The sequence below is a fragment of the Narcine bancroftii genome, chromosome 5 (genome assembly GCF_036971445.1).
Source record: "Narcine bancroftii isolate sNarBan1 chromosome 5, sNarBan1.hap1, whole genome shotgun sequence".
NCBI classification, from domain to species: Eukaryota; Metazoa; Chordata; class Chondrichthyes; order Torpediniformes; family Narcinidae; genus Narcine; species Narcine bancroftii.
Window position 1 is genome coordinate 142,185,853 of NC_091473.1, and position 25,026 is coordinate 142,210,878.

The 25,026-nt window shown below is 40.5% G+C and overlaps 1 protein-coding gene and 1 long non-coding RNA gene across 4 annotated transcripts in view; one reads left to right on the plus strand and one right to left on the minus strand.

Moving 5' to 3' along the window:
- The window catches only part of LOC138764033 (uncharacterized), a 33,552-nt gene extending 21,133 nt beyond the window's left edge, over window positions 1-12,419 (plus strand). Inside the window, exon 3 of the long non-coding RNA XR_011357962.1 lies at window positions 11,382-12,419. This is a non-coding gene — a long non-coding RNA (uncharacterized lncRNA). The remainder of the gene's footprint in view (window positions 1-11,381) is intronic.
- dnttip2 (deoxynucleotidyltransferase, terminal, interacting protein 2) lies at window positions 3,426-24,220 on the minus strand. Of its 3 annotated transcripts, none has more exons than XM_069939291.1 (8): window positions 23,907-24,220; window positions 21,618-22,032; window positions 21,197-21,407; window positions 20,247-20,391; window positions 10,238-10,333; window positions 9,924-10,088; window positions 7,502-7,611; window positions 3,426-5,126 (listed from the first exon to the last, which is right to left on the minus strand). In XM_069939291.1, exons 1-8 carry the CDS (start codon window positions 23,937-23,939, stop codon window positions 5,039-5,041), a joined length of 1,263 nt encoding a protein of 420 aa, XP_069795392.1. In that variant the 5' UTR covers window positions 23,940-24,220; the 3' UTR covers window positions 3,426-5,038. The 3 variants fall into 3 exon arrangements, with proteins under 3 accessions (XP_069795392.1, XP_069795391.1, XP_069795390.1); XM_069939290.1 differs by having other exon boundaries at window positions 21,573-22,032; XM_069939289.1 differs by having other exon boundaries at window positions 21,197-22,032.
- Between the last annotated feature and the right edge of the window lie 806 nt (window positions 24,221-25,026).

Consider the following 25,026-nt stretch of genomic DNA (forward strand, 5'->3'; position numbering starts at 1 on the left):
TGGTGTCATCCGCAAACTTGGCTACACCAAGTTTTGTCCACTCCTCCAAGTCATCAATGTAAATGATGAACAGTTGTGGGTCTAACACTGACCCCTGCGGCACCCCACTTACCACTCTCTGCCAATCTGAAAAACTCCCATTTATCCCAACTCTCTGCCTCCTGTCAGACAATCAATTTTCGATCCAGGCCAATAGACTTCCCCGGACTCCAATTTCCTGTAACTTACTGATAAGTCTCTTGTGCGGCACCTTATCAAACGCTTTCTGGAAATCCAAATATACATCAACCTGTTCCCCTCTATCCACCGCACCCATTATATCCTCAAAGAATCCTAACAAGTTTGTCAAACAAGATCTTCCCTTTCTAAAACCATGCTGCGTCTGCCTGATTGAACCCTTACGTTCCAAAAGTTTCACTATTTCATCTTTAATGACGGCTTCAAGCATTTTTCCAACTACAGACGTCAAGCTAATTGGCCGATAATTTCCAGTCTTCTGCCTACATCCCTTCTTAAAAAGTGGCGTGACATTTGCTGTCTTCCAGTCTGCCGGGACCTGCCCAGAATCCAAGGAATTTTGGTCTATGACCATCAATGCATCAACTATAACTTCTGCCATTTCCTTCAGAACCCTTGGATGCATATCATCAGGACCAGATCATTTCAGGATTGTCAATCATGGCGAAAATTGTATGCGAGTGCATCACGTTCAATTCCTGGATGACTTCATTTTTGGGCTGTTCGCTATCGAGTTCCATTTCAATTCGCATCTTTTCCTCTTGCAATTGCATCAGGTCTTCATCTGTCAGTTCTTGGTCATGGAATGCCAAAAACCTCTTCAACATCATCTTCATAAACCCAGCCTCCTTAGCCAAATTCACTATTGACACACTATTTATTGTTGTTGGTTCAAAGTCATTAAAATCATTCACTGCTCTGGGACACAGTCTCCTTTAAACACCATTTCTCATTTGAGACTGTTAGCCTACTGAGAGCATTTCCAAGGTTGCCAATTGACAATTTTATATTGTGGTCCTTCAAGATCTCTCGCAAAGAGGCTTTGGAGTTTCCCTCTCTGTCAATGGCTTTTTACAATAAAATGCCTCACACTTTGCACGTAGGAAGCCTTAATTGTGGTTATTAGGCCTTGGTCACACTGTTGCAGCAATGACATTGTACATTACCACCATACTTGGTCATGCCAGGTGGATGTGCAGCACCATTATCGACAATCACAAGCCACCTTTCATCGATGCGATTTTTCTCTACAGTATCATTCAACAAAAGGACTAACGTATCCACTTATAAGTCAGCGAAAAATCACCTGGGTGTTCCAACTGCTTGGATGTGAACAAAACACAGCCAATGCCTTTAAGTGCCCTTGGGTACACCAGTAGAGGCCTAAGGACAGCTTCACCAGTGGCATTAATAACAGGCATCAGGGTAAACCTGTCCTTCGATGCCTTGTGACCCTTAGCCTGCTTTTCTTCTATCGAAATTAATGTCTTGCTTGGCAATTTTTCCAATAAATTGCAGTTTCATCACAGTTGAACAAATAAGCACCATCTGTGATTTTCTTCAGTTCTTCTGGGAACTTTTTTGACAGCTTCAGTATCAGCTGAAGCACTCATTCCAGCAATCTTAAGTTATGAAGCTGCCCTTGCCTCAAAAAGAACTGATCAAACCACCCAAGACTGCATTTAAATTCCACTTTTGAAACACTATTACCCAGTGCTTTCTGTTTCAGCTTATAAAAAAAATAGTGAGTATACAAGATAACTTCATGGAACACTACACTACGCTGAATAAGAGACCACTTTGCTGCTCGCAGAACCGATAGTAGCTTTGGCAGCTTTCAAGATTTTTTCCCTCTGCCTGTAAATAATGGACGCAAGCAAGTTCAATGCACGCACAATGTCTTTACTTTGTTCACCACGATCTAAATGCTTAATTATGTCCAGTTTTCCGGTAACACGCTTATGAGCTCTTAGGCTTTTCTGATAGTTTGGGACATATCCTGCTCACGGATGCACCATATAAATTGAGATACTGTACAGCACAGATGCTCACCGACGCAATTCAAATAATTGGTGACTTGATACTGGGTGTAGTTCCCACGGAAGGAGCTGCTCAGGGATCGCACGCAGCCTCTAAAACGGCTCGCTGCTTTCGCCACATTTTTTTCGTAAAGGTGAAAATGCTTTTCGCAAAAGCAAACACAGGTTTCTTCGTTACAGCGAATTTGCGTAAAGCATGTATTCGTAATGCGGGGTATACCTGTTATTACGTTCACATAACCAATTTAATGTTCGTGACCAGAGAAAAGAATGAATTCTCCATTTCCTGCATATTGGATCAGGCAATAAACTCCATGAACTTCTCACAGCTTGCAGTGAAAATTAACCTCCCCCCCAACCGGCTTCCCAGCCTTGATTTGCCCTAATTAAACATGTTACTCCGGTTCAAATCATCCAATAATTGTGTAATCGAAATAATACAAGAAACTGATGCAAATAAATTCTTATTTAGGTTGATTTATAGGACTAAGAGTAACAATCCCTGATTTATTTGTTTAAATGAGTGACCAGAAACTTGATGTACTGATGCATTTCTGAAGTAGAACCTGCCATTTAAGGTTCTAGTATAATTTAAGATGATCAAGTGTCAGAGGGCATGAACAGAAATTAATAAATTTATTAAAAACTCAGGAAGCACATATCCCATGAACTTTCTACAGGGGCTCTAATGAATGTCCCAGCTGTAGGGCATTGGACTGGAGATCAATCCGCAGGGCCATAAAAGCAGAAGGATCCCAGGCCTACTCCCAACCACCATCACATTGATGTTGATTGACTGGGATTGTTTTTTTAAAGTGAAGATCCCTACCACCCCATATGCAGCATCTTCCAGCTACCCTTGTTGGGAAAGAGAGAAGTATCAGAGCCAAACCAACAGGCCGAGGAACAGCTTCTTCACAAGGGAAGTGAGACTGTAAGTAACAATTCTCCAAGGCCCCACTATTTATTTTAAATATGTATGTGTGTTTGTGTGTGTTTGCATTTACTTGCACTGTGAAATGCTGTTTTGTTGGGTTGTACTGGTACAATCTGATGATAAATAAACTTGAAATTTGATGAAATCTACCGGATACACTGAGCCTAAATGTCTAGCCTATTGACTGTAACCACTGTATTCACCAACATTTTCCATCAGAAAGTGGCTTGCTTAGCAGCCACGAAATCGCTGCCCTTCCACTTGCCACGCTGCTGCAAGCATGAAATCTCCAAGTGTTTGCATAGCATAGTGAGTGGAACCTTTGCTGGTGCCTTAGGCTTGGAGTCTATAACACAGCTAAGTGGTGGGAGCTGAGTGTCTCAGGCTGGGGGTAGCCCCGGCTGGGGGTAATCGGTGATGTGGAGAAAATGTATACATTGAGGATTTATTTCTGTTCTGAATGTAAATATCGGTGAAGTTACAAACGCAGCCTCCATGCCAATTCCTACTCAGCTTTCCAATTGCTATGTTCATCACTCTAAACATTAAATGAACTGTTTAACATTAACTGCATAACACAGTTTGCTCCCTTTAATTCCCCATTATATAGCTATTATACATTGCTAAACAAATTTCATTTTAAGAATTGAAATATTCAGGTTACTGAACACTAAACACGATCAATCATGCGATTGAAAAGAAAATGCTGAAACTCTATAAAACAAAACCCCAGAAGCACTCAGCGGGTCAGACAGTCTCAGTGGAAGGAGAAATTGAGAAAATATACCAGCGTGGTCTGATTTTGATGAAGTATTGTTGACCTGAAATGTCAATGCTGCTTGACCAGCTGATTGCTTCCAGTATCAAACATTTGGCATTCGGAAGCTATAAAACGAGGTAAATAAGTAACATTGAATCTGGAATTCACTGGGTTCAAGTATTAATATACTTGGTTAATGTTACTATATTGTACATTTAAACTATAATGTCACAGTTAAGTTTTATTTTGACTGCTTGTAATCCTGCTTTTAACATTAAAAAATAATTATTTTTTAATCATTTCCTTTCCTTTCTCAAAAACACTTACTTATGCTACAAGATTCTCAGTTAAATGGTCATGCAAACCCAGTGTCCAAAAGCTACCTGAAAGCCAGAGGACAAACCTGAAGATGGTCAATCTCAGCTTATTTTCTGGCAATAGTCTGGCATTGCCAATGAGAATATTTACTAAATTGGACTAATTTGAGTTGCTGGCATGAGAACGTATTGTATTTCTCACCACATTCCACAAGTGAGACTTTGTTGATCATTTTGACAGGTCCAGAAGTAGAGAACTCAACTTGAGAAATTTGAAATCAAAATTGGAGAGTGGGGGCTGTATGGCAATCAAGGATGTGGGATATCTTTAAAGCTGATGACATCAGCATGGCTGAAGGCCAGTCACCTGATCGGAGGCCAAGATAAATTGGGATTTGCCAGTGGGATGAACTGACACATCGCATTGGGTGATTCAGCAAGTGCTTGTCACGTGCCATGCACCAAGGCCAGAAATGCTGGGCAAAAAAGATGGCACATGTGGGCTGATCAATCCAGCCCATTATTGCTTGCCAGGATCATTATCAATTAGTTGTGCTGGAAATATTTTTTCTTATTAATTAGTTTCTGATGTATCAAAAGGAAGTTTCATATTTATGAATCTTAGAAGATGTATATAGTACATGGATAATTTCCACATCAGGGCAATTACAAAAATACATTCTTAATTCAAAAACTATCCTTGACAGTCTGTGTTCAAGATTAGTTGCAGCCATGAAATAACGTGATTAAAAAAATCTGAAATTTCTTGAAGCTGGCAATTCATTCACGACACACATCCCGACATTACTGAACAGTTCTTTTATTCCAAAACTGTATGTAGCTAAGGCAGCCATCTTGCCTTGATGTCTACGTAGGAGTGGGAAGTCAGTAGCATAATTTTATAACTTTTTGTATGGATGTTGGCATTGAAAATACATGAAGAATAAGCCATTTTTTTCTTCCCGTTTTATTTTTTAACTTTCTTCTTGCGATTCTTTCTGCGTGCTAAAGTTGCTTTTTCTGCCATGATCTGTTGGTATCTTTTCTTGTTGTATCTGGAAAGAAACATTCAGAAAAAAAAATCACTTTTCTACCATCTTTCCTTACATCAATCCCCGCAGCTGCTCAACTTATTCAAGTATTACTCATGTCATCAGTATACTTAAATCTTCATGTTAACTTCAATGTGTTCCTTAAAAACAGGTTAAGAATTTTTTTGCATATGGCAGGTGTAAAGGCTAGCAGAGTAAAAAGAAAAAAAGTCATTCAGGTTTTAAATGTGCTAATAAAAAGGCCCTTTTGAGATTGTATGCAGTTAATACAAGGTACAGCACTGGGCCTTGATAATGTAGATTAGCCATTCTCAATCATTTTTTTGGCTATGGCCCACTTGGGATTCTGCTGAAAGATTATGCCCCCTCCCCCCCCTCTCCTGTGAACCAGTTGTTTAGTTGGTTTCTTCCATACTTCTCCCCTTCCGATTACATATCAAAATTTTTTTAAAAAAATGTATTTCCTTTAAATATCCTGTGGACCCTGGGTGGGAGGGGGGGGATACAAACCCCATTGAGAATGGCTGATTGAGAAGGCAAGTTTACAGGTGGATGGGAGTTCAAAACTGTGAAGAAGATTCCAAGAGGCTGCAGGATGACTTGGACAGAGGAACAGACTTGGACAAATGTATGGCAGATGCAGTACAAGGTAGTATAACTGGTAGCAATAATAGGGTTTTTGGCCCTAAACATTGACTGTTTCTTGCTTTCCATGACGCTGCCCCGTCTCTCTGAGTTCTTCCAGCATTTCCTCTATGTTGATAGGCCTCATTATTGACTGGTTTGCCAACTCTCACTTTCAAAAGAAGCACCTGAGAAATGGAATCTTTTGCACAAGGATGTGTGGGCTGTCAGTAATCCCGAAATGTTACTATCTTCAGGAAAGGGGAGAACACAAAAATAAAGGTTAAACTGCTAAGTAAAACCTTAAAGGCATCCTTAACTCCTGTAATGAAAATGATTGTTAAAAATGGGATGATTTTTAAGAACTGATGAAAATGATGAATTGAAAATGGACTCCAAAGCAACTAAGTATCCACACTACTCAGGGCACGCTCTGTTCTCGCTGCTGCCATCAGGAAAGAAGTATTGGTGCCACAGGAATTGGGATTGTACTCGCTGGAGTTTAGAAGATTGAGAGGGCATCTCATAGAGACCTATAAAATTCTGGCAGGACTGGACAGAATGGATGCAGATGGGATGTTTCCAAGGATGGGAAAATCCAGAACCCGGGGCCATGGTTTGAGAATAATAGGCAAACCATTTAGGACCGAGATGAGGAGGAACTTCTTGACCCAGAGGGTGGTGAATCTGTGGAATTCATTGCCACAGAGGGCAGTAGAGGCAGGTTCATTAAATCTATTTAAGAGGGAATTAGATCTATTTCTTCAGTATAAGGGTATTAAAGGTTACGGAGAGAAGGCGGGGATGGGGTACTGAACTTTAAGATCAGCCATGATCTCGTTGAATGGCGGAGCAGGCTCGAAGGGTCGAATGACCTACTCCTGCTCCTATCTTCTATGTTTCTATGTTTCTAAGACTCCCATCACCAGGTTCAGGAACAGTTGCTGCATCTCAACCATCAGTCTCCTTAGCAGTCTCAATCAGAAACTCATTTCTTATTTTGCCATTATTTATTACTGAATATTTGTTTTTCCTGTATTTGTAGTTTGCTTACATTTCTTTCTTTGTTTACATTTCTGTCTTTTGTATACATATCTTTCTTCTTCAGTACAGTGCAGTTACTGATAAGTAGAAATTCTACTTGGACTGAAGGAAAAAAGAATCACATGGTTTTTAAAAAAAATTTAAATGAAAAAAAATTAATTATTTTGTAAAAAAAAAGTTTTGAATGTTGGGAGGAAACCAGAGCTCTTATGGAAAACCCACGCAGACACAGGGAGAACATACAAACTCCTTACAAACAGCAGGTCCCGATCGCTAGTGGTTTAAAGGCATTGTGCTAATATGTACTCTGACAATAAATTTGAACTTTGACCTTATTCAATTGAAGAAGTTGGCATACAATTTCATTGAGATATTTAAGTAGTTGAATAGTTCAAAGGTGTCCGATACTGAGAAACATTCTCAAATAATGGGGGACATTCAGAAGTGCTGAATATAGTCTTTGAGGCAGGTCATCGAAAAATGAAATCAGAAAGAGTAATGAAAACCTGAAATGCTCTCTACAAAAAAAACTTTGAATGCTTGTTTAAGTGCAGGTTTCCAAATTGTAATTGAGAGTTTTGTTAACTCTACAAAATGGACTAAAAGGAGAGGAGCTGACAGACAGATCAGGTAGGATATAATCAAATAGCAGGACAAGCTGCCGAGTCTCAATAGCTTCCCCCCATTCCTATATAAACAACAGGGCCTACCGTCGGAACTGTGCATCTGCCAACAACTCCTCCACCATCGTCCGCTTCCTTTGTTTCTTAGGTAATCGAGAGTGATAGAAATCTACGGGATTGTTCAAAACTTCACCAACCTGTGAAAGATTGACACGAATAGTTACACAATGCAGTAATCACAAGATGTCTTTTTTTAAAAACTACTGTAGTACGTATCATGCGATTAATTTAAAAAAACAACAGAAGGCAACAAATTAAAAAGCAAAAGGGACATGAAATATAGAAGTAAGCTAGCCAATAACAAAAGAGAACACCAAGTTCTTTCACAGATATAGTTAAAGAGAGGCATGAGTGGACATTGGACTGCTGGAAAATGTCCCTGAAGAAGTGGTAATGGGAACAAAGAAATGGCGGATGAACTGAACAGGCATTTTGAATCAATTTTCACAATGGAACACTAGTAATGTGACAGGAATTCGAGAAAGTCAGGGGGCAGAAGTGAACGTAGTGACTATTACTAAGAAGCAGGTGCTTGGAAAGCTGAAGGGGATGAAAGTGGATAAGTCAACTGGACCAGACTGACTACAGCCCAGCGTTCTGAAATATTTGTGAAATTATTTGTGATTTTTAAGGAATCACAAGAGATGGGAATGGTTCCAGAGGACTTGAAAATTTCAATTCACTCTTTAAGGAAGAGAGACAAAACACAAGAAACTACAGGCCAGTTAGCCTGCCTTCAGACTCAAGAGTCCATTATTAGGCTTCAGAATACTTGCCCAAGATAACACTGGCTGAAGTCACCACAGTTTTCTTCAGGGGAGAAACCTTTTGGAGGTCTTTGAGGAAGTAACAAGCAGGACAGTAGGAGTCAGAGAATGTCGTTTACTTGGAATTTGATAAAGAGCAGTACGAGGCTCCTAAATAAGATAGGTCATGGTATTAAGGGAAAAATAGGAGCATGGATATAAGATTGGCTGACATGTTGAAGGCAAAGTGTGGGAATACAGGAGGCCTTTTCTGTCTGACTGCTGGTGACCAGTGGTGTTCCATCGGGGTTGGTGTTGAGTCTACTATTTTTCACACTGTGTGTCACTAGTTTAAATGACAGAATTGATGTCTTTGTGGCCAAGTTTGCAGATGATACAAAGATAAGTGGAGGGGTAGGTTGTGTTAAGGAAGTAGAGAATCTGCAGAGGAATTGCAAAACATTGGGAGAATGGGCAAAGATATGGCAGATGGAATATAGAGCAAGGAAGTGTTGGGTCATATATAAATAAGTAGACTATTTTCTGAATTGAGAGAGAATTCAAAAAACAGAGGCCCAAATGGATTTAGAAGAATGCTTGATTAGTAAGGGTGTTAAAGGGTTTTGGGAGAAGGCAGTAGAATGGTGGTGAAAGGAAAAAAATACATAAGCCATGATTTGAAAGGCAGAGCAGATTTGATGAGCTGATTGGCCTTATTAAGAATCTAAAATATGTTAGTTGGACTTGAAACTAATCCTTACACAGGGAAATATAGTTTAGAATAGTGGAGATTTATAGTTCAACTCTATTCTAAATAAATATTTCTGGCCCAGCAGCACACGTATTGAAAAAAAAATGGTTTTAACTTTCTTGCATCAGTTGGGGATTATAGACTGAAAAGTCACTCATTCTTTAATTGTATATGGCAGCTTCAGTCTCTGCAGACTGCTTGCCCGGTTTATGAACAAGCTAGACTTATCCTTCGATCAAGGATCCACACACCACCCAGCGCGCGCTCCGTTCTCGCTGCTACCATCAGGAAAGAGGTACAGGTGCCACACGACTCACCCCACCACCAGGTTCAGGAACACCTGCTCCCCCTCCACCATCAGACTCCTCAGCGGCAAACTCAATCAGGGACTCATTTCAGGACTCCTACTTGTGCACTTTATTGATGTTTCTTCTCTGTGTTGCACGGTTTGTTCACGTTTCTTTGATTATTTAGATGTGAACGTTTTGTACAGTTTTTTTTTGTGTTGCACTACCAGTAGGTGGTGATTCTGCCTGACCAGGAGGAAAAAGAATCTCACGGTTGTATGTGGTGTTATGTAAGCCCTCAGACAATAAGTCTGAATCTGGCTCAGTGCCCATCATGCTTCCAAATGGACCTCCATGTCTTACTCCCCCATGTGGAGGAAGGCGCAGGAGCTGCAGCCATTTCTTTGGAACTACCTGTAGCTCCTGTTCTATGTCTTGTAGCGTTGCCTTAAAAATTGTGACAATCAGCAGGTCGATAACTATCAATTTGACAGCGAGTCTTTCTAACGTGAACTACCTTGCTCCAAGGGGAGTTATTGCCATTTGCTGACTGAAGGTGCTGCAGAGATATTAGTGGTTCCTGTGCTCACAAACTCTGCCTGCATGTTATCATCAAACCTAAAAGTTTTAAACATAAAAGCACAGCTCATGTAGCATGATCGTACCTGGAAATACTTGGGGAAACCAACTCTGTCATTCCTCTTGTAGAAGCGTTTGGGGTCAATGGCAGACCTCATTTTTAAGACCTGCAGATCATTCTTCAACTCTTCTGTTAAATCGGGAGCTTTCATGTTGTACCAACTGTCCCCTGTAGTCTTTGCACGCTCTTTCTAAACGCACAAGAATTTTTAAACAAAGGAAAACTGTTAAAAGAGGATTATGATCCAATGTTTTAATTGGAGATTTAATCTTGTTTTGAAGTCAAAGAGCACAAGTAGTGATTTCACGGAAATCAGTGTGCCTTGGTCTCCATACATACCTTCCTCATTTTTTTCAGTTGGCGTTCAGACACCTTCAAGGCCGGAATGCTATGTTGTTTTTCATATTCTGGTGTCAGGATGCTATTTGCAAGTAACTAAGGAACAGAAAGGACAAATGACAGGAACCACAGTAACATTCTCAAATGACAAAATGCATCAACTTTATCTAACAGCAAGTTTAACCTAGCAAAATATTTTAAGGCATTTAAGAAATGAAAGTTGACACCAGTCACAGCAGAAATTTTAGAACGTTAAACATTTGGTCAAAGGAGGTCTGAAGAGGAATTTCAAAGGGTGAAAAAAGGCAGAAATGGACAGATGGATGAAGAAGGAAATAATAACTCGCAGCTGGATGCACGATTGCCAGAAATAAACTAGGAATAAGCCAGAGCCTGTAGGAGATTACTGCAAAAGAGAAGCAAGGGCATCAGGGGCATAAGAACATGGGCAGAATTAGGCTATTTAGTCCACTGAGTCTGCTCTACTATTCAATCATAGCTGGTGTATATTTTTTCAATCTCATTCTCCTGACTTCTCTCCATAACCTGTGATTCCCTTACTAATCAAGAAATTATCAATTTAACCTTTAAGTATACCCCATAACTTTGCTTCCACAGCTGTATGTGACAATGAATTCCAAACATTCACACCCTTCTGACTGAAGTAACTGTTCTAAAGTGACTCCTTTTATTCTGAGGCTATGCCGTCTCGTCCTTGACCCTCCAACTACTGGAAACATTTCCACATCCACTCCACCCAGCCCTTTCAATATTCAGAAAGTTTCATTGGGATCCTTCTAAACACGTGATTATTGGTCCAGAGCCATCAAATGCTCTTTTTATATTATCCGTCTAACCTACGGGAGTATTCTCGTAAAACTTATCTGGTCCGACTCCAAAGTCAGCATATCCTTCCTTGGATATGGGGTCCAAAATTGCTCACAATACTCCAGATGTGGTCTGATTAATGCGTTGTGAAGCCTCAGCATTACATCTTTGTATTCTAGTCCTCTCAAAATTAATGCTAACATTGCATTTGTCTCTTTATTATTGAATCAATCTGCAAGTTAACATTTTTTTTTAATTTTTTTATTTTTCACACTATAAACCATATTGATCAAGATACATACATTTTTCTTTTCAGGCTGGAAGTCAGCCTGAAGAAAACTGAAGTCCTCCATCAGCCAGCTCCCCACCATGACTACCAGCACCCCCACATCTCCATCGGGCACACAAAACTCAAAACAGTCAACCAGTTTACCTATCTCGGCTGCACCATTTCTTCAGATGCAAGGATCGACAACGAGATAGACAACAGACTCGCCAAGGCAAATAGCGCCTTTGGAAGACTACACAAAAGAGTCTGGAAAAACAACCAACTGAAAAACCTCAAAGATAAGCGTATACAGAGCCGTTGTCATACCCACGCTCCTGTTCGGCTCCGAATCATGGGTCCTCTACCGGCACCACCTACGGCTCCTAGAACGCTTCCACCAGCGTTGTCTCCGCTCCATCCTCAACATTCATTGGAGCGCCTTCATCCCTAACGTCGAAGTACTCGAGATGGCAGAGGTCGACAGCATCGAGTCCACGCTGCTGAAGATCCAGCTGCGCTGGGTGGGTCACGTCTCCAGAATGGAGGACCATTGCCTTCCCAAGATCGTGTTATATGGCGAGCTCTCCACTGGCCACCATGACGGAGGTGCACCAAAGAAGAGGTACAAGGACTGCCTAAAGAAATCTCTTGGTGCCAGCCACATTGACCACCGCCAGTGGGCTGATATCGCCTCAAACCGGGCATCTTGGCGCCTCACAGTTTGGCGGGCAGCAACCTCCTTTGAAGAAGACCGCAGAGCCCACCTCACTGACAAAAGGCAAAGGAGGAAAAACCCAACACCCAACCCCAACCAACCAATTTTCCCCTGCAGCCGCTGCAACCGTGTCTGCCTGTCCCGCATCGGACTTGTCAGCCACAAACGAGCCTGCAGCTGACGTGGACATTTACCCCCTCCATAAATCTTCGTCCGCGAAGCCAAGCCAAAGATATACAGTGTCGTTTTTCTCCCCCCCCTCCCTCTTCCCATCCCACCCTCCCTACCTCCCCTCCCATTCATTAAAGTTCAGAATCTAAGATACATTAAACCCGTCAAACAATGTTGTCACTCAATAAAAATAAACAAGAAATTCCACTGAGTCAATTCTTTTCATTTCCTTCTCCTTCTGTCATTTTAGGTGGTAGATGTCCCCGGTAGGTTTTCTCTATTGTGTTTCATGTATGGCTCCCATATTTGTTCAAATATTGTAATATTATTTCTTAAATTATATGTTATTTTTTCTAATGGAATACATTTATTCATTTCTATATACCATTGTTGTATTCTCAAGTTATCTTCTAATTTCCAGGCTGGCATAATACATTTTATTGCTACAGCTAGGGCTATCCTAACAAATCTTTTTTGTGCAGCATCCAAATCAAGTCCAAATTCTTTGTTTTTTATGTTACATAGGAGGAAGATCTCTGGGTTTTTTGGTATATTGCTTTTTGTGATTTTATTTAATGTCTGGTTTAGATCTACCCAAATTTTTTTCACTTTCTCACATGTTCAGATTGCATGAATTGTTGTTCCCATTTCCTTTTTACAGCGAAAACATCTGTCAGATACTGTTGGGTCCCATTTATTTAACTTTTGAGGTGTAATGTATAGCCTGTGTATCCAGTTATATTGTATCATACATAACCTCGCGTTTATTGTATTTCTCATAGTTCCAGAGCATAGCTTCTCCCATGTTTCCTTCTTTATCTTTATATTTAAATCTTGTTCCCATTTTTGTTTAGTTTTACCATTTGTTTCCTCCTTCTTCTTTTCTTGCAGTTTAATATACATGTTTGTTACAAATTTTTTGATTATCATTGTGTCTGTAATCACATATTCAAAATTACTTCCCTCTGGTAACCTCAGACTGCTTCCCAATTTGTCCTTCAAGTAGGATCTCAGTTGGTAGTATGCCAACACTGTATCGTGAGTTATATTATATTTATCCTTCATTCGTTCAAAGGATAATAATTTATTTTCCAAAAAACAATTTTCTATTCTTTTGATCCCTTTTTTCTCCCATTCTCTAAAGGAAAGGTTATCTATTGTAAAAGGGATTAGCTGATTTTGCGTCAATATTAGTTTTGGTAATTGGTAATTTGTTTTATTCCTTTCTACATGAATCTTCTTCCAAATATTGAGCAGATGATGTAATACTGGAGAATTCCTACGTTGTACCAATTTTTCATCCCATTTATATAATATATGTTTCAGGTATCTTCTCCCCTATTTTATCTAGTTCTAATCTAGTCCAATCTGGCTTTTCCCTTGTTTTATAAAAATCTGATAGGTATCTTAATTGTGCGGCTCCATAATTATTTTTAAAGTTTGGCAGTTGTAAGCCTCCTTGTTTATACCATTCTGTTAATTTATCTAGTGCTATCCTCGGTTTCCCCCCTTTCCATAAAAATTTCCTTATTATTTTCTTTAACTCCTTGAAGAAATTCTCCGTCAAGTGTATTGGCAATGCCTGAAATAGGTATTGTATCTTTGGGAAAATGTTCATTTTAATACAGTTTATCCTTCCTATTAGTGTTAGTGGTAAGTCTTTCCAATGCTCTAAGTCGTCCTGCAATTTTTTCATTAGTGGATAATAATTGAGTTTATATAGATGGCCGAGGTTTTTATTTATTTGTATACCTAGGTATCCTATTGCTTGCATTTGCCATCTGAATGGTGATTCTTTCTTAAATTTTGAGAAGTCCGCATTATTCATTGGCATTGCTTCACTTTTATTTGCGTTAATCTTGTATCCCGACACTTCTCCATATTCCTTCAATTTCTTATGTAATTCTTTTATTGATATTTCTGGTTCTGTTAAGTATACTATAACGTCATCTGCAAATAAACTGATTTTATATTCCTTGTCTTTTATTTTTATCCCTTTTATTTTATTTTCTGTTCTTATCAGTTCTACTAGTGGTTCTATGGCTAACGCGAACAATAAGGGAGATAGTGGACATCCCTGCCTTGTTAATTTAAATTGTTTTGATATATATCCATTTACTGTCACTTTCGCCAATGGCCCCTTATATAATGCTTTAATCAAATTAATATTTCTCTGATAAACTGAATTTTTGTAGTACTTTGAATAAATAATTCCATTCTACTCTGTCAAAGGCCTTCTCTGCGTCTAAAGCCACCGCTACTGTTATTTCCTTCTACTGCATGAATTAAGTTAATAAATTTACAAATATTGTCTGTTGTTCGTCTTTCTTTAATAAATCCAGTTTGGTCTAGATTTACTATTTTTGGTACATAGTCCGCTAATCTGTTTGCTAATAGTTTAGCTATTATCTTATAATCTGTGTTAAGTAAAGATATTGGTCTATATGATGCTGGTGCGAGTGGATCTTTCCCTGTCTTTGGTATTACTGTAATTATTGCTGTTTTGCATGAATCTGGTAAGCTTTGTGTTTTATCAATCTGGTTGATTACTTCCAGGAGGGGAGGAATTAATAAATCTTTAAATGTTTTATAGAATTCTATTGGGAATCCATCCTCTCCTGGTGTTTTATTATTCGGTAGTTTTTTATTATCTCTTGTATTTCTACTATTTCAAATGGTTCAGTTAATTTATTTTGTTCCTCTATTTGTAATTTTGGTAGTTCAATTTTAGTTAAAAATTCATCTATTTTGTCTTCTTTCCCTTCGTTTTCAGTTTGGTATAATTGTTCGTAGAATTCTCTGAAGTTTTCATTAATCTCCGTTGGATTATATGTGATTTGTTTGTCTTTTTTCCTTGATGCCAATACCATTCTCTTAGTTTGTTCTGTCTTAAGCTTCCATGCTAGAATTTTGTGCGTTTTTTCTCCTAGTTCATAATATTTCTGTTTTGTCTTAAGTTCTTCTCCACCTTATATGTTTGTAGTGTTTCATATTTTATTTTTTTATCTGCCAATTCTCTTCTTTTAGTTGTGCCTTCCTTCATTGCTAATTCTTTTTCTATATTTGCTATTTCCCTTTCCAACTGCTCTGTTTCCTGATTGTAGTCCTTCTTCATCTTGGTAACATAACTTATTATTTGCCCTCTGATGAACGCTTTCATTGCGTCCCATAGTATAAATTTATCTTTTACTGATTCCGTATTTATTTCAAAGTACATTTTAATTTGTCTTTCAATGAATACTATAAAATCCTGCCTTTTAACTAGCATGGAGTTTAATCTCCATCTATACATTCTTGGAGGGATGTCCTCTAACTCTATTGTCATAATCAGGGGTGAATGGTCCAATAATATTCTAGCTTTATATTCTGTTTTTCTTACTCTATCTTGCATACGAGCTGATAACAGGAATAGGTCTATTCTTGAGTATGTTTTGTGTCTACCCGAATAATATGAATATTTCTTTTCCTTTGGGTATTGTTTCCTCCATATATCCAAAAGTTGCATTTCTTGCATCAATTTAATTATAAATTTGGTTACTTTGTTCTTTCTGTTAATTTTTTTCCCAGTTTTATCCATATTTGAATCCAAATTAAGTTTGAAATCCCCTCCTATTAATATGTTCCCTTGCGTATCTGCTATCTTCAAAAAAATATCTTGCATAAACTTTTGATCTTCTTCGTTAGGTGAATATACATTGAGTAGATTCCAAAACTCCGAATATATCTGACATTTTATCATTACATATCTCCCTGTTGGATCTATTATTTCCTCTTCTATTTTAATTGGTACATTTTTACTGATTAATATAGCTACTCCTCTTGCTTTTGAATTATACAAAGCTGCTGTTACATGTCCTACCCAATCTCTCTTTAATTTCTTGTGCTCCAATTCAGTTAAATGTTTTTCTTGCACAAATGCTGTATCAATTTTTTCTTTTTTCAGTAAATTTAGTAGTTTCTTCCTTTTAATTTGGTTATGTATTCCGTTAATATTTAAAGTCATATAGTTCAACGTAGCCATTTCATTCTTTGTTTATCTTTCCTTTCCGTTTCCTCATCATCACCTTTCCTTCTTATCCATTTCTGCTTTCTTGTTGTGAACACTTTATAAGACAACATTTCTAAAACATCAAACATTTCCCTTATTCTCCTATCTAAAATTTCTTTAACCCCAATATCCCCTCCCATTCCTGAGTTGCCCTTTATCCCTTGTCGGGCAACCACATCTCCCCTCTCCATTTGGATTTGCGAATTCACTCGCAAGCGGCAACTGATTTCGCAGTGACCGTAACTCCTCCCCACCCAGCCCCCCCAGAAAAGATTTTAATTTTCGTATATATAACAAAGGTCACTCTCTTAATTCCCTCCTTACTTCCTCTCTTCCCTTTCTTTCCCTTATTAATTCTTATCTATACTCTATATATTTTCCTTTAAATACGGATACACTCATGTACACACATATATACATTCACACACACACACACACACACACACACACACACACACCCTGGAATAACTATTTTAAGTACCGCTGGGTACTTTAGCATAAATTTATATCCTTTTTTCCATAGGATCGCTTTTGCTGTATTAAACTCCTTTCTCTTCTTCAGGAGTTCAAAACTTATGTCTGGATAGAAAAATTTTTTTTGACCTTTGTATTCCAGTGGCTTTTTGTCTTCTCTTATTTTCTTCATTGCTTTCTCCAATATATTTTCTCTTGTTGTATATCTTAGGAATTTTACTAAAATGGATCTTGGTTTTTGTTGTGGTTGTGGTTTAGGGGCTAATGTTCTATGTGCCCTTTCTATTTCCATTTCTTCCTGTAATTCTGGTCTTCCTAGGACCCTGGGGATCCAATCTTTGATAAATTCTCTCATATTCTTGCCTTCTTCATCTTCCTTAAGGCCCACTATCTTTATATTATTTCTTCTATTATAATTTTCCATTATATCTATCTTCTGAGCTAACAGCTCTTGTGTCTCTTTAACTTTTTTATTAGATTCTTCTAATTTCTTTTTTAAGTCCTCTACTTCTATTTCTACGGCTGTTTCTCGTTCTTCCACCTTGTCCACTCTTTTTCCTATATCTGACATGACCATCTCTAATCTATTCATTTTTTCTTCTGTACTTCTTTTAATTCTTTTTATTTCACTAAATTCTTGTGATTGCCATTCTTTTACTGATTCCATATATTCTTTAAAAAAAATATCCATTGTCTTGCCTTTCCCTTCTTCTTCCATTTCTCTATGTTCTTCTTCTTCTTCCATTTCTCTATGTTCTTCTTCTTCTTCCATTTCTCTATGTTCTTCTTCTTCTTCCTCTGGGTTGGTCATCTGTTGTTTCCTTGTTTTCTTTTTACTCTCTTCTTTCTTGTTCTCGTTGTTTTCTATGTTCCCTTCCTGTTGTTGTGTTGTAGCTGTCATTCTCAGCTGTGGAGATTGACTCCTCAGCTGGTCCCCCCTCCTGTCAGTGTTTTTTTTGTCATGCGCATCACGAGCCATTTTTGTAGTCCCGAGCTCGGGACTTCAACTGACCTTAGGGAGCGGGCTTCTCTCTCCGCGGCAGGCTTCCTCGGACAGGTAAGGCCTTCACCTTCTTCTTCCGACGTCCTTTCTTCTTCTCTTATTCCCGTTGCTTTCAACTTTTCTTTCTTCGCTGCCATTTTCTTCCCACCTTTACTTTCACTTTATTTTAATTTTTATGTTTGTGCCTTTGTGTTTTGTGTGTTTTTTAAAAAACTTTTCCGGAGAGGGCTGGAGTTCCCCGACCGGCCACTACTCCATCACGTGACTCCTCCTGCAAGTTAACATTTAGGGAATCCTGAACTAGGACTCCTAAATCCTTTTGAACCTCTGCTTTCTGAATTTTCTCCACTTTGAGAAAATAGTCTATTCTTTCCTACAAAGTGCACGACTTCCCTCTCTGTGTTCTACCTGTCACTTCTTTGCTCATTCTCCCAACCTATCCAAGTCGCTCTGTAGTCTCCCTGCTTCTTCGATCCTACCGACTCCTCCACCTATCAGTGCATTATCCACAAACCTGGCTGCAAAGCCACCAGTTTTGTAATCTCAATCGTGTACAGCATGAGAAGTAGTGGACCCATCACCGACTCCGGCAGAACACCACTCGTCATCGGCAGCCAGAAAAGGCCCCCTGTAATACCACGGGCTCCTACCTTGTTTAGCAGCCGCATGTGTGGTATTTTGTCAAAAGTCTGAACATCTACTGACTCACCTTTGTCCATCCTGCTCGTTATTTTCTCAAAAAGGCTGGAGTAGGTGGTGAGGGCTTACTCATAGATGATGACACTGGAGATGAGCAAGAACAGGAGAGACCAAAAATATGCTGAAAGTGTGAATTATAGAATGCAGCTGCTGGGAATTTGAAAAACATAATTCTGGAAATAGGCAGCATTTGTGGAGAGAGATGTATTTTTCTGTTGTCAAGATTTAAAGAGTGCAGAGAGAAGATTCACAAAGATGTTGCCGGGATTTGAAGAATTGAGTTACAGAGGAAAGGTTAAACAGATTAGAATTTTAGTCCCTGGAACACAGAAAAACGAGGGAGGATTTGACACAAAATTATGAGGGGGAGATACAGTAAATGGAAGCAGACTTTTCCCACTGAGGTTAAGTGAGACAAGATCTAGAGGGCATGGGCTTAAGGTGAATGTTTAAAGCAAATATTAGGGGCAACTTCTTCTCGCAGAGTGTGGTGGGAGGGTTGAACGAGCTGCCACTGAAGAGATGAATGGGGGCTCAATTTTGACATTTCAAAAAAATTTGGATAGGTACATGGATGGATGGGTGTGGAGGGCTATGGTTCAGGTGCAGGCCAGTGGGACTAGGCAGAATAATAATTTGGCACAGACTAGATGGGCCAAACAGCTGGTTTGTGTGATGTAGTGTTGTATGGTTCTACAGGTTAAACTAGAACAGAAGAGACTAGTTCTGATGACAAATTGGATAGCTTGATTATCTTACATTGTTAAATTTCTCTCCTTAGATTCTACCTGACCTGATGTCAGCTGACAAATTTCCCCCCCTTTTCAGCATGAAATTATCTCACTTTGGTCCATCCTGTCACATACATTTTCTTTGTTTTCTTCACTCCCTTTCTCTGAAAGTTAAAACATTCATGTTGCAAGGCTATCAGATCGATAATTTGCTCTCCACAAATATGAGGTGCTGTTGTGCCAGCGACCCGGGTTCGAACCCGGCGCTGTCTGTAAGGAGTTTGTACGTTCTCCCCGTGTCTGCATGGTTTCCTCCCACCCTTCAAGAAAGTATGGAGTTAGTAGGTTAATTGATTATAGGGCAGCACGGGCCAATGGGCTGGAAAGGCATGTTATCACATTGTATGTCCTTCTAGCATTTTCTGTTATTTCAGATTTCCAATATCAGCAAAATAAAATCCCTGTAATGCAGAATTCTAGGAACTGGCAAACACAAGCAATCGATTTAAAAAAAAGAGGAAAATAATAAATTGGTGAAGATGGGAGCAAATATTTAGCCTTAGGCGTGCTTTGCTTATAGCAGCTATTTGACTAAAGTTGTGTTTCAATAAAATGGTGTCACACAGGATGAAGAGCTGGTTGATGCCACTCACCATTGGGGTGACTTTCTTAAAGTGTCTTCTTATCCCTGCTTAGTAAGAGTCTTTATCTTTATTTAGTATATTATTAAGTATGCTAATAATGCTTTATCTGTAAACTTGGGGGAGGAATCTGTAGATTCAGTGACAGTTAAAGGTTTTCAAAGAATGTCACCGAAAATAAAGTAAGATGCTTTAAGGTTTATATATTCATGCAAGTGAGATTTGTTCAGTGTAAATATAGTATTTTTTGTCTTTTAAACTGTTTATTTTTAATGCAGGTGTATTAGTTAGGCGTTGTAAAAGTGAGCCTCAAGCAACCGGAAAACTTGCTTACCCAGCATCTACCAACCCCCATAGGTGCCGGATACCAGATATTTGCTTTTTGATGAACTTGAACAGCAAAAAGATCAAAATGCAGCAAAGCTCTTTACCTCAGTGTCTTCCCTTTGGCTCTTTTGTTTCTTTAAGTCTTTTGAACCGGTTGCCTGTGCCGGTTTGTTAACATTAAAACTAATGTAGAGGCCACCAAGTTCCTTGAGATTTAGTCCTGTATCAATGCTGCTTGAAGAATTTATTCTGGAATACATAAATAATGTTCCTTTAATGTACATTTCCAACTCAACTGCACCTGTGATCTTCAAAACATTACAAATGTGAACCAGCACCAATCACCAATGCTTGGCTTAATACGAGAAGGGTGTGTGTTTTCAAATTACATTTCTTCAATGTACAGTAAACGATCATAGGGAAAACATAAAAAAACACCCCCTTTCATATTTCCATGAAATTCCAACAGAACTAACCAAGAAAACAACATCAGCATAAACCCATTTTATTAGCATTTTCGGCACTGTGTCACAAGGATCATCCAGGTGTGGTTATGGAATGGTGTCTCCAGTAGAGAGGCTTGCTTTAAAGCCAGAGTCTCCACTTGGGGAAGCTCTCCAAATTGGCTAAATGTTATTTACTTAGATTGGAATTGCTCTGCTTGTTAGTGAACACCCAGGCTAGCGAAATCAGAAAAAGAAACCCCAGGAAATTCCTGGAGATTGTGGTCTATGAAACTTTGGGGGAAAAAAAAAACGACACCAAGATTTGATTTGTTAGAATGCAATGACCGGTGTCTTTTATACTCAATGCTGTTAGCCAGAATGTTCTGACAGCAACATCCTCCTCACCCTGACTTCTACAACTGCATATTGCACCATGGTCAGGGATGAGCTGGACATTACATGCTCATGCTCTGCTGATGGACTCAGCCCTTTGAGAAAGAGTGCGACAAGAGGGGGCATTGAGTTGGGCTGAGTACAATATAACAACTGCCAATTCATCTCTGTGAGTGTCAATGCAAGTCTACAATAACTTTTTCTTCTATACTTACAATCGGGACTTGGATTTCAAAATGTCATCTTCTTCATCAATAAACTCATCTTCTTCCTCTTGGTCTGATTCGTCACCCCCAACTCTAGTTTCTGCCCCACTTTCCTCACCATCTCCTCTTCCACTCGTGTCCAAATAAAAGGTTCTTCCTTGATCGATTCCAGGTTGTGTGTCAATCACGAACAAGTCGCTACCCTTTGCCAGAGGACTTCCTGCTGGTACAGAAGGAATGGTAGAGTCTTCAGCTATATCATTCCCCCTGGATCCCTCCAGCACATCACTAATGCTACTACTCAAAGGACATTTATCTTCATCACTGCTAAGCAGAAAAGTGATACCAGTTGAAGAATTACTTATGATCTTGCAATCTAAATCACCTCCTTTATTCTCATGATTATCTCTCTCTTTATCTTGTTTAGTACCAGTTTTGCGAGTTTCAATCAACTCTTCCTTCTCTGCACCAGAGCTCTTCAGGTCAGCCAATTCCAACGCATCACCAAATAGCTTTAACCGTATGGATCTGGGCTGGGACTCAATCTGCAAAATTTGTTTCTCTTCATTGATTTCAATGTTTCCAATACAAATTTCAGAAGTTCCTGTTGCAGTCAAAATTTCCTTCTCGGTGCCTGCCTCATTTTCTACGACAATGCTCTTTGAGCACTGGTCATTTAACCCGAGTTCTGCTGGCTGTGTCAGACTGGGGTGCAACTCAGCCTGAACAGCGTGTTTCTCTTCGTCTTCACAATAAGATTCCGCAAGGCTTTCTGAATTAGCTGCAAACTTGCTAATCCTCGTCTTCTTTTGGCCGACAGGTGTTCTTATTCTAGATTTTGCTACCTGGAAAAAAAGAGACAGGTTTATTTTTCAGTGCAGATGCAAAATGGATGATTACAATTACACTTCAGTATTCACTGGCTTCACCGATTCTTCTGGAATTTATTGTCAATGTTAACTTTCTTTTTTGCACCTGACAAAAAATGACCCTTTTGTACTCATTTGTTGAAGATAGTATGGGGAGCTCTTTCAAACGGTTACTTTTAGTTTGTGCAAGTTAAAGAAAATAAAAATCTTTATTTGTTGAGAAACAGTAAAAGATAATAAATTGATTGCATTACCAGCTGGCATTAATATCAACCTCTCTGCCTTTCGTTAAACTCCCCCCACCCCTACCACTCACATCTTCCCCGTTGCCTTCACCCTTTTCCCTATCTCCCTTTGCACAAACATGATCAATTCTCACCTCTCCCCTATCATATCCAATTAACTCCTTTTGTTGGCCTGGAATCCTCCACTAGCCAGCACTGTCTGAAATTTCCTGTCTTTTGCTCATTCTACTTACTCCTTGAAGAAGGGGTCAGGCCCGAAAAGTCAGCATATCTTTGTCTCCTATGGACACTAAAAGACCGGCCGAGTTCCTCCAGCATTTCGGTGTGATTTAACTACAATCACGGTATCTGCAGACTTTTGTGTTTCACTTGAGTAACAAACAGGTTATTCCCCTTCTGATCAGCTCTCAGCTTCATCCCACTTTCTTCTCTCCTCCCTTTTCCTTTCTCCTTGATATCACCCCATCCTGAAACATTTCTACCGACGTTTTGTGCCTGATCTGCCGAGTTCCTTTCGCATCTCATGCACTACAGTGGCAGATTAAATGGCCACTATAATACTGCATTCATGCAGTTGAGTAGGCCAGTCTTTGGAAAGGGGTGGGGGGTAGTGGGGATGGAAGTTCACGGGAACACGGGGAGAATAGAAACCAGACGAGAGAAAATTGGTGTTTTACAGTATTTCAAAGCTGTATGACTGAAGAAACTCATCTTCATGCAATTTCAACAGTCTCAAGTACAAAAGAGTCTAGGTTGGCACTGGAAGAATAGCAGCGGAATAAATCATATAGAAATTTTTCCTCCCATCATTCAAAACATACTCGGGGTGTAGGTTAATTGGGCGACACAGACTTGTGGGCCAAAATGGCCTGTTACTGTGCTGTATATCTAAACTAAATTGAATTTTTTAAATTTAAGATTCGCTCGGGCAGTGAGAATGACCAAAGGAACTGCCCACACACGGTCCACCCGAGACTCGTATTCACGAAACAATATTTGTTGGCATATATGAAGAGTGATGCTGCATATGCATGGTTGGATGTTTGGCAATGCAGGGCAGGAGAACGCTGTACATTAGGTACATTAGGATAACGACCACCTCGCCTCTCCCATGTGGGGAAATACCTTCAGAGCCTCAGCCCCACCAAGCTCCCTAAAACCACGTGTTTCAGCAGGACCTCTTCTCATCGGAGCAGGAAGGAGGGAGGGAGGGAGGGAGGGGGGAGGGGGGGAGGGAGGGAGGGAGGGAGGGGGGGGGGAGGGAAGGACAGCCCGTTTGAAGTTTCTGTCTGTGAGGTCTCTGCTTCCATGTGGCGCCTCAGGTGACGATCCTCCCGGGCCACCAGCTGGGATGAGTCGCGCCAGAATCACTGGGCGCCTATCAATGATCCTGGCGCATCGAGGAGCTGGCTCCCCCGCGTTTCCAGTCCCTTCCCTCCCGGACAGAGTGAAGGGGGCGGGAGAGGAGCTGAGGCCTTCTGCTGCCCCCCCTTCCCCTCCCCCCCCCAGCCACCGGGCTCCGCATGGTCACGCTGCGGGATTCCACCTACAAACACCCGGGTCCGTCCCTCCCGCCCGCCCGCCCGCCCGCCCCAACCACCTCACCACAGTCCGCCGGCCGCTCCGCGTCTGCACCATTCCGCCTGCCCTCCGCACGCCCGGCGTCACCCCGAAGCGTTCTCCCAGGGACTTCCGCCCGGCGTCACCCCGAAGCGTTCTCCCAGGGACTTCCGCCCGGCGTCACCCCGAGAGCGTTCTCCCAGGGACTTCCGCCCGGCGTCACCCCGAGAGCGTTCTCCCAGGGACTTCCGCCCGGCGTCACCCCGAGAGCGTTCTCCCAGGGACTTCCGCCCGGCGTCACCCCGAGAGCGTTCTCCCAGGGACTTCCGCCCGGCGTCACCCCGAGAGCGTTCTCCCAGGGACTTCCGCCCGGCGTCACCATGAAGCGGACCCCGCCGTCGCTGCATCCCGGACGTTTGGTACCGGCGTGGATGAAAAGGCCGACTCTTCCTCCTCTTCGACCCACCGAGTTCCTCCAGCAGTGAGGGCGATCGTTCCGCTTTGCTGCAAACTTTCTGTTCACATTGAACTGTCCTCCTAAGGACACTGCAGCACTCTAAACGGAGTCCTGTATTGATTGGTTTCATCCTCTGCAGGAGGATTCAGCTGAACCAGTTTCCCTCTTAATTTTCTCCCAGTTGGTGCCAAAAGTGCCCAGCCTCACGTATTAGGATACATTAGCCACAATGGAGCCACAATGGAGGCGCTTATTTGCAGCCAAGGATGAACCAAGAGTCTAACGCTGCTCCTCTGGACAACAACTTCTCTTTGGAAGTGAAACAAGAAAGTCTGCAGAAGCTGTGATTGTGGGTTAAAAACACCCCAAAATGCTGGAGGAATTCAGCCGGCCTTTCCAGCAGCCAACATTTCGGGCCTGAGCCCTTCAAGGAACCCTATGGGCCGCTGAAAAGACCGGCCTTGTCCCTCCAGCATTTCGAACAATTTATTTTCTAAAGGGGTGCTTCCTGAAAGAAAAAGGGATTATGAAAGACTGCTTTAAGCCGAACACAAAGATAATTTTAGATTTGCTGTCTTGCGCAGAAATGGGGAAACATTAAATTAACTTTAATCAAATTTAAGCACGTTCAATCACATAATGAGTTCAACTAACCTAAAATGTTTTGCCACCGATTTTTGTTTGTATTCAGCATCTGATGCCTCTCCT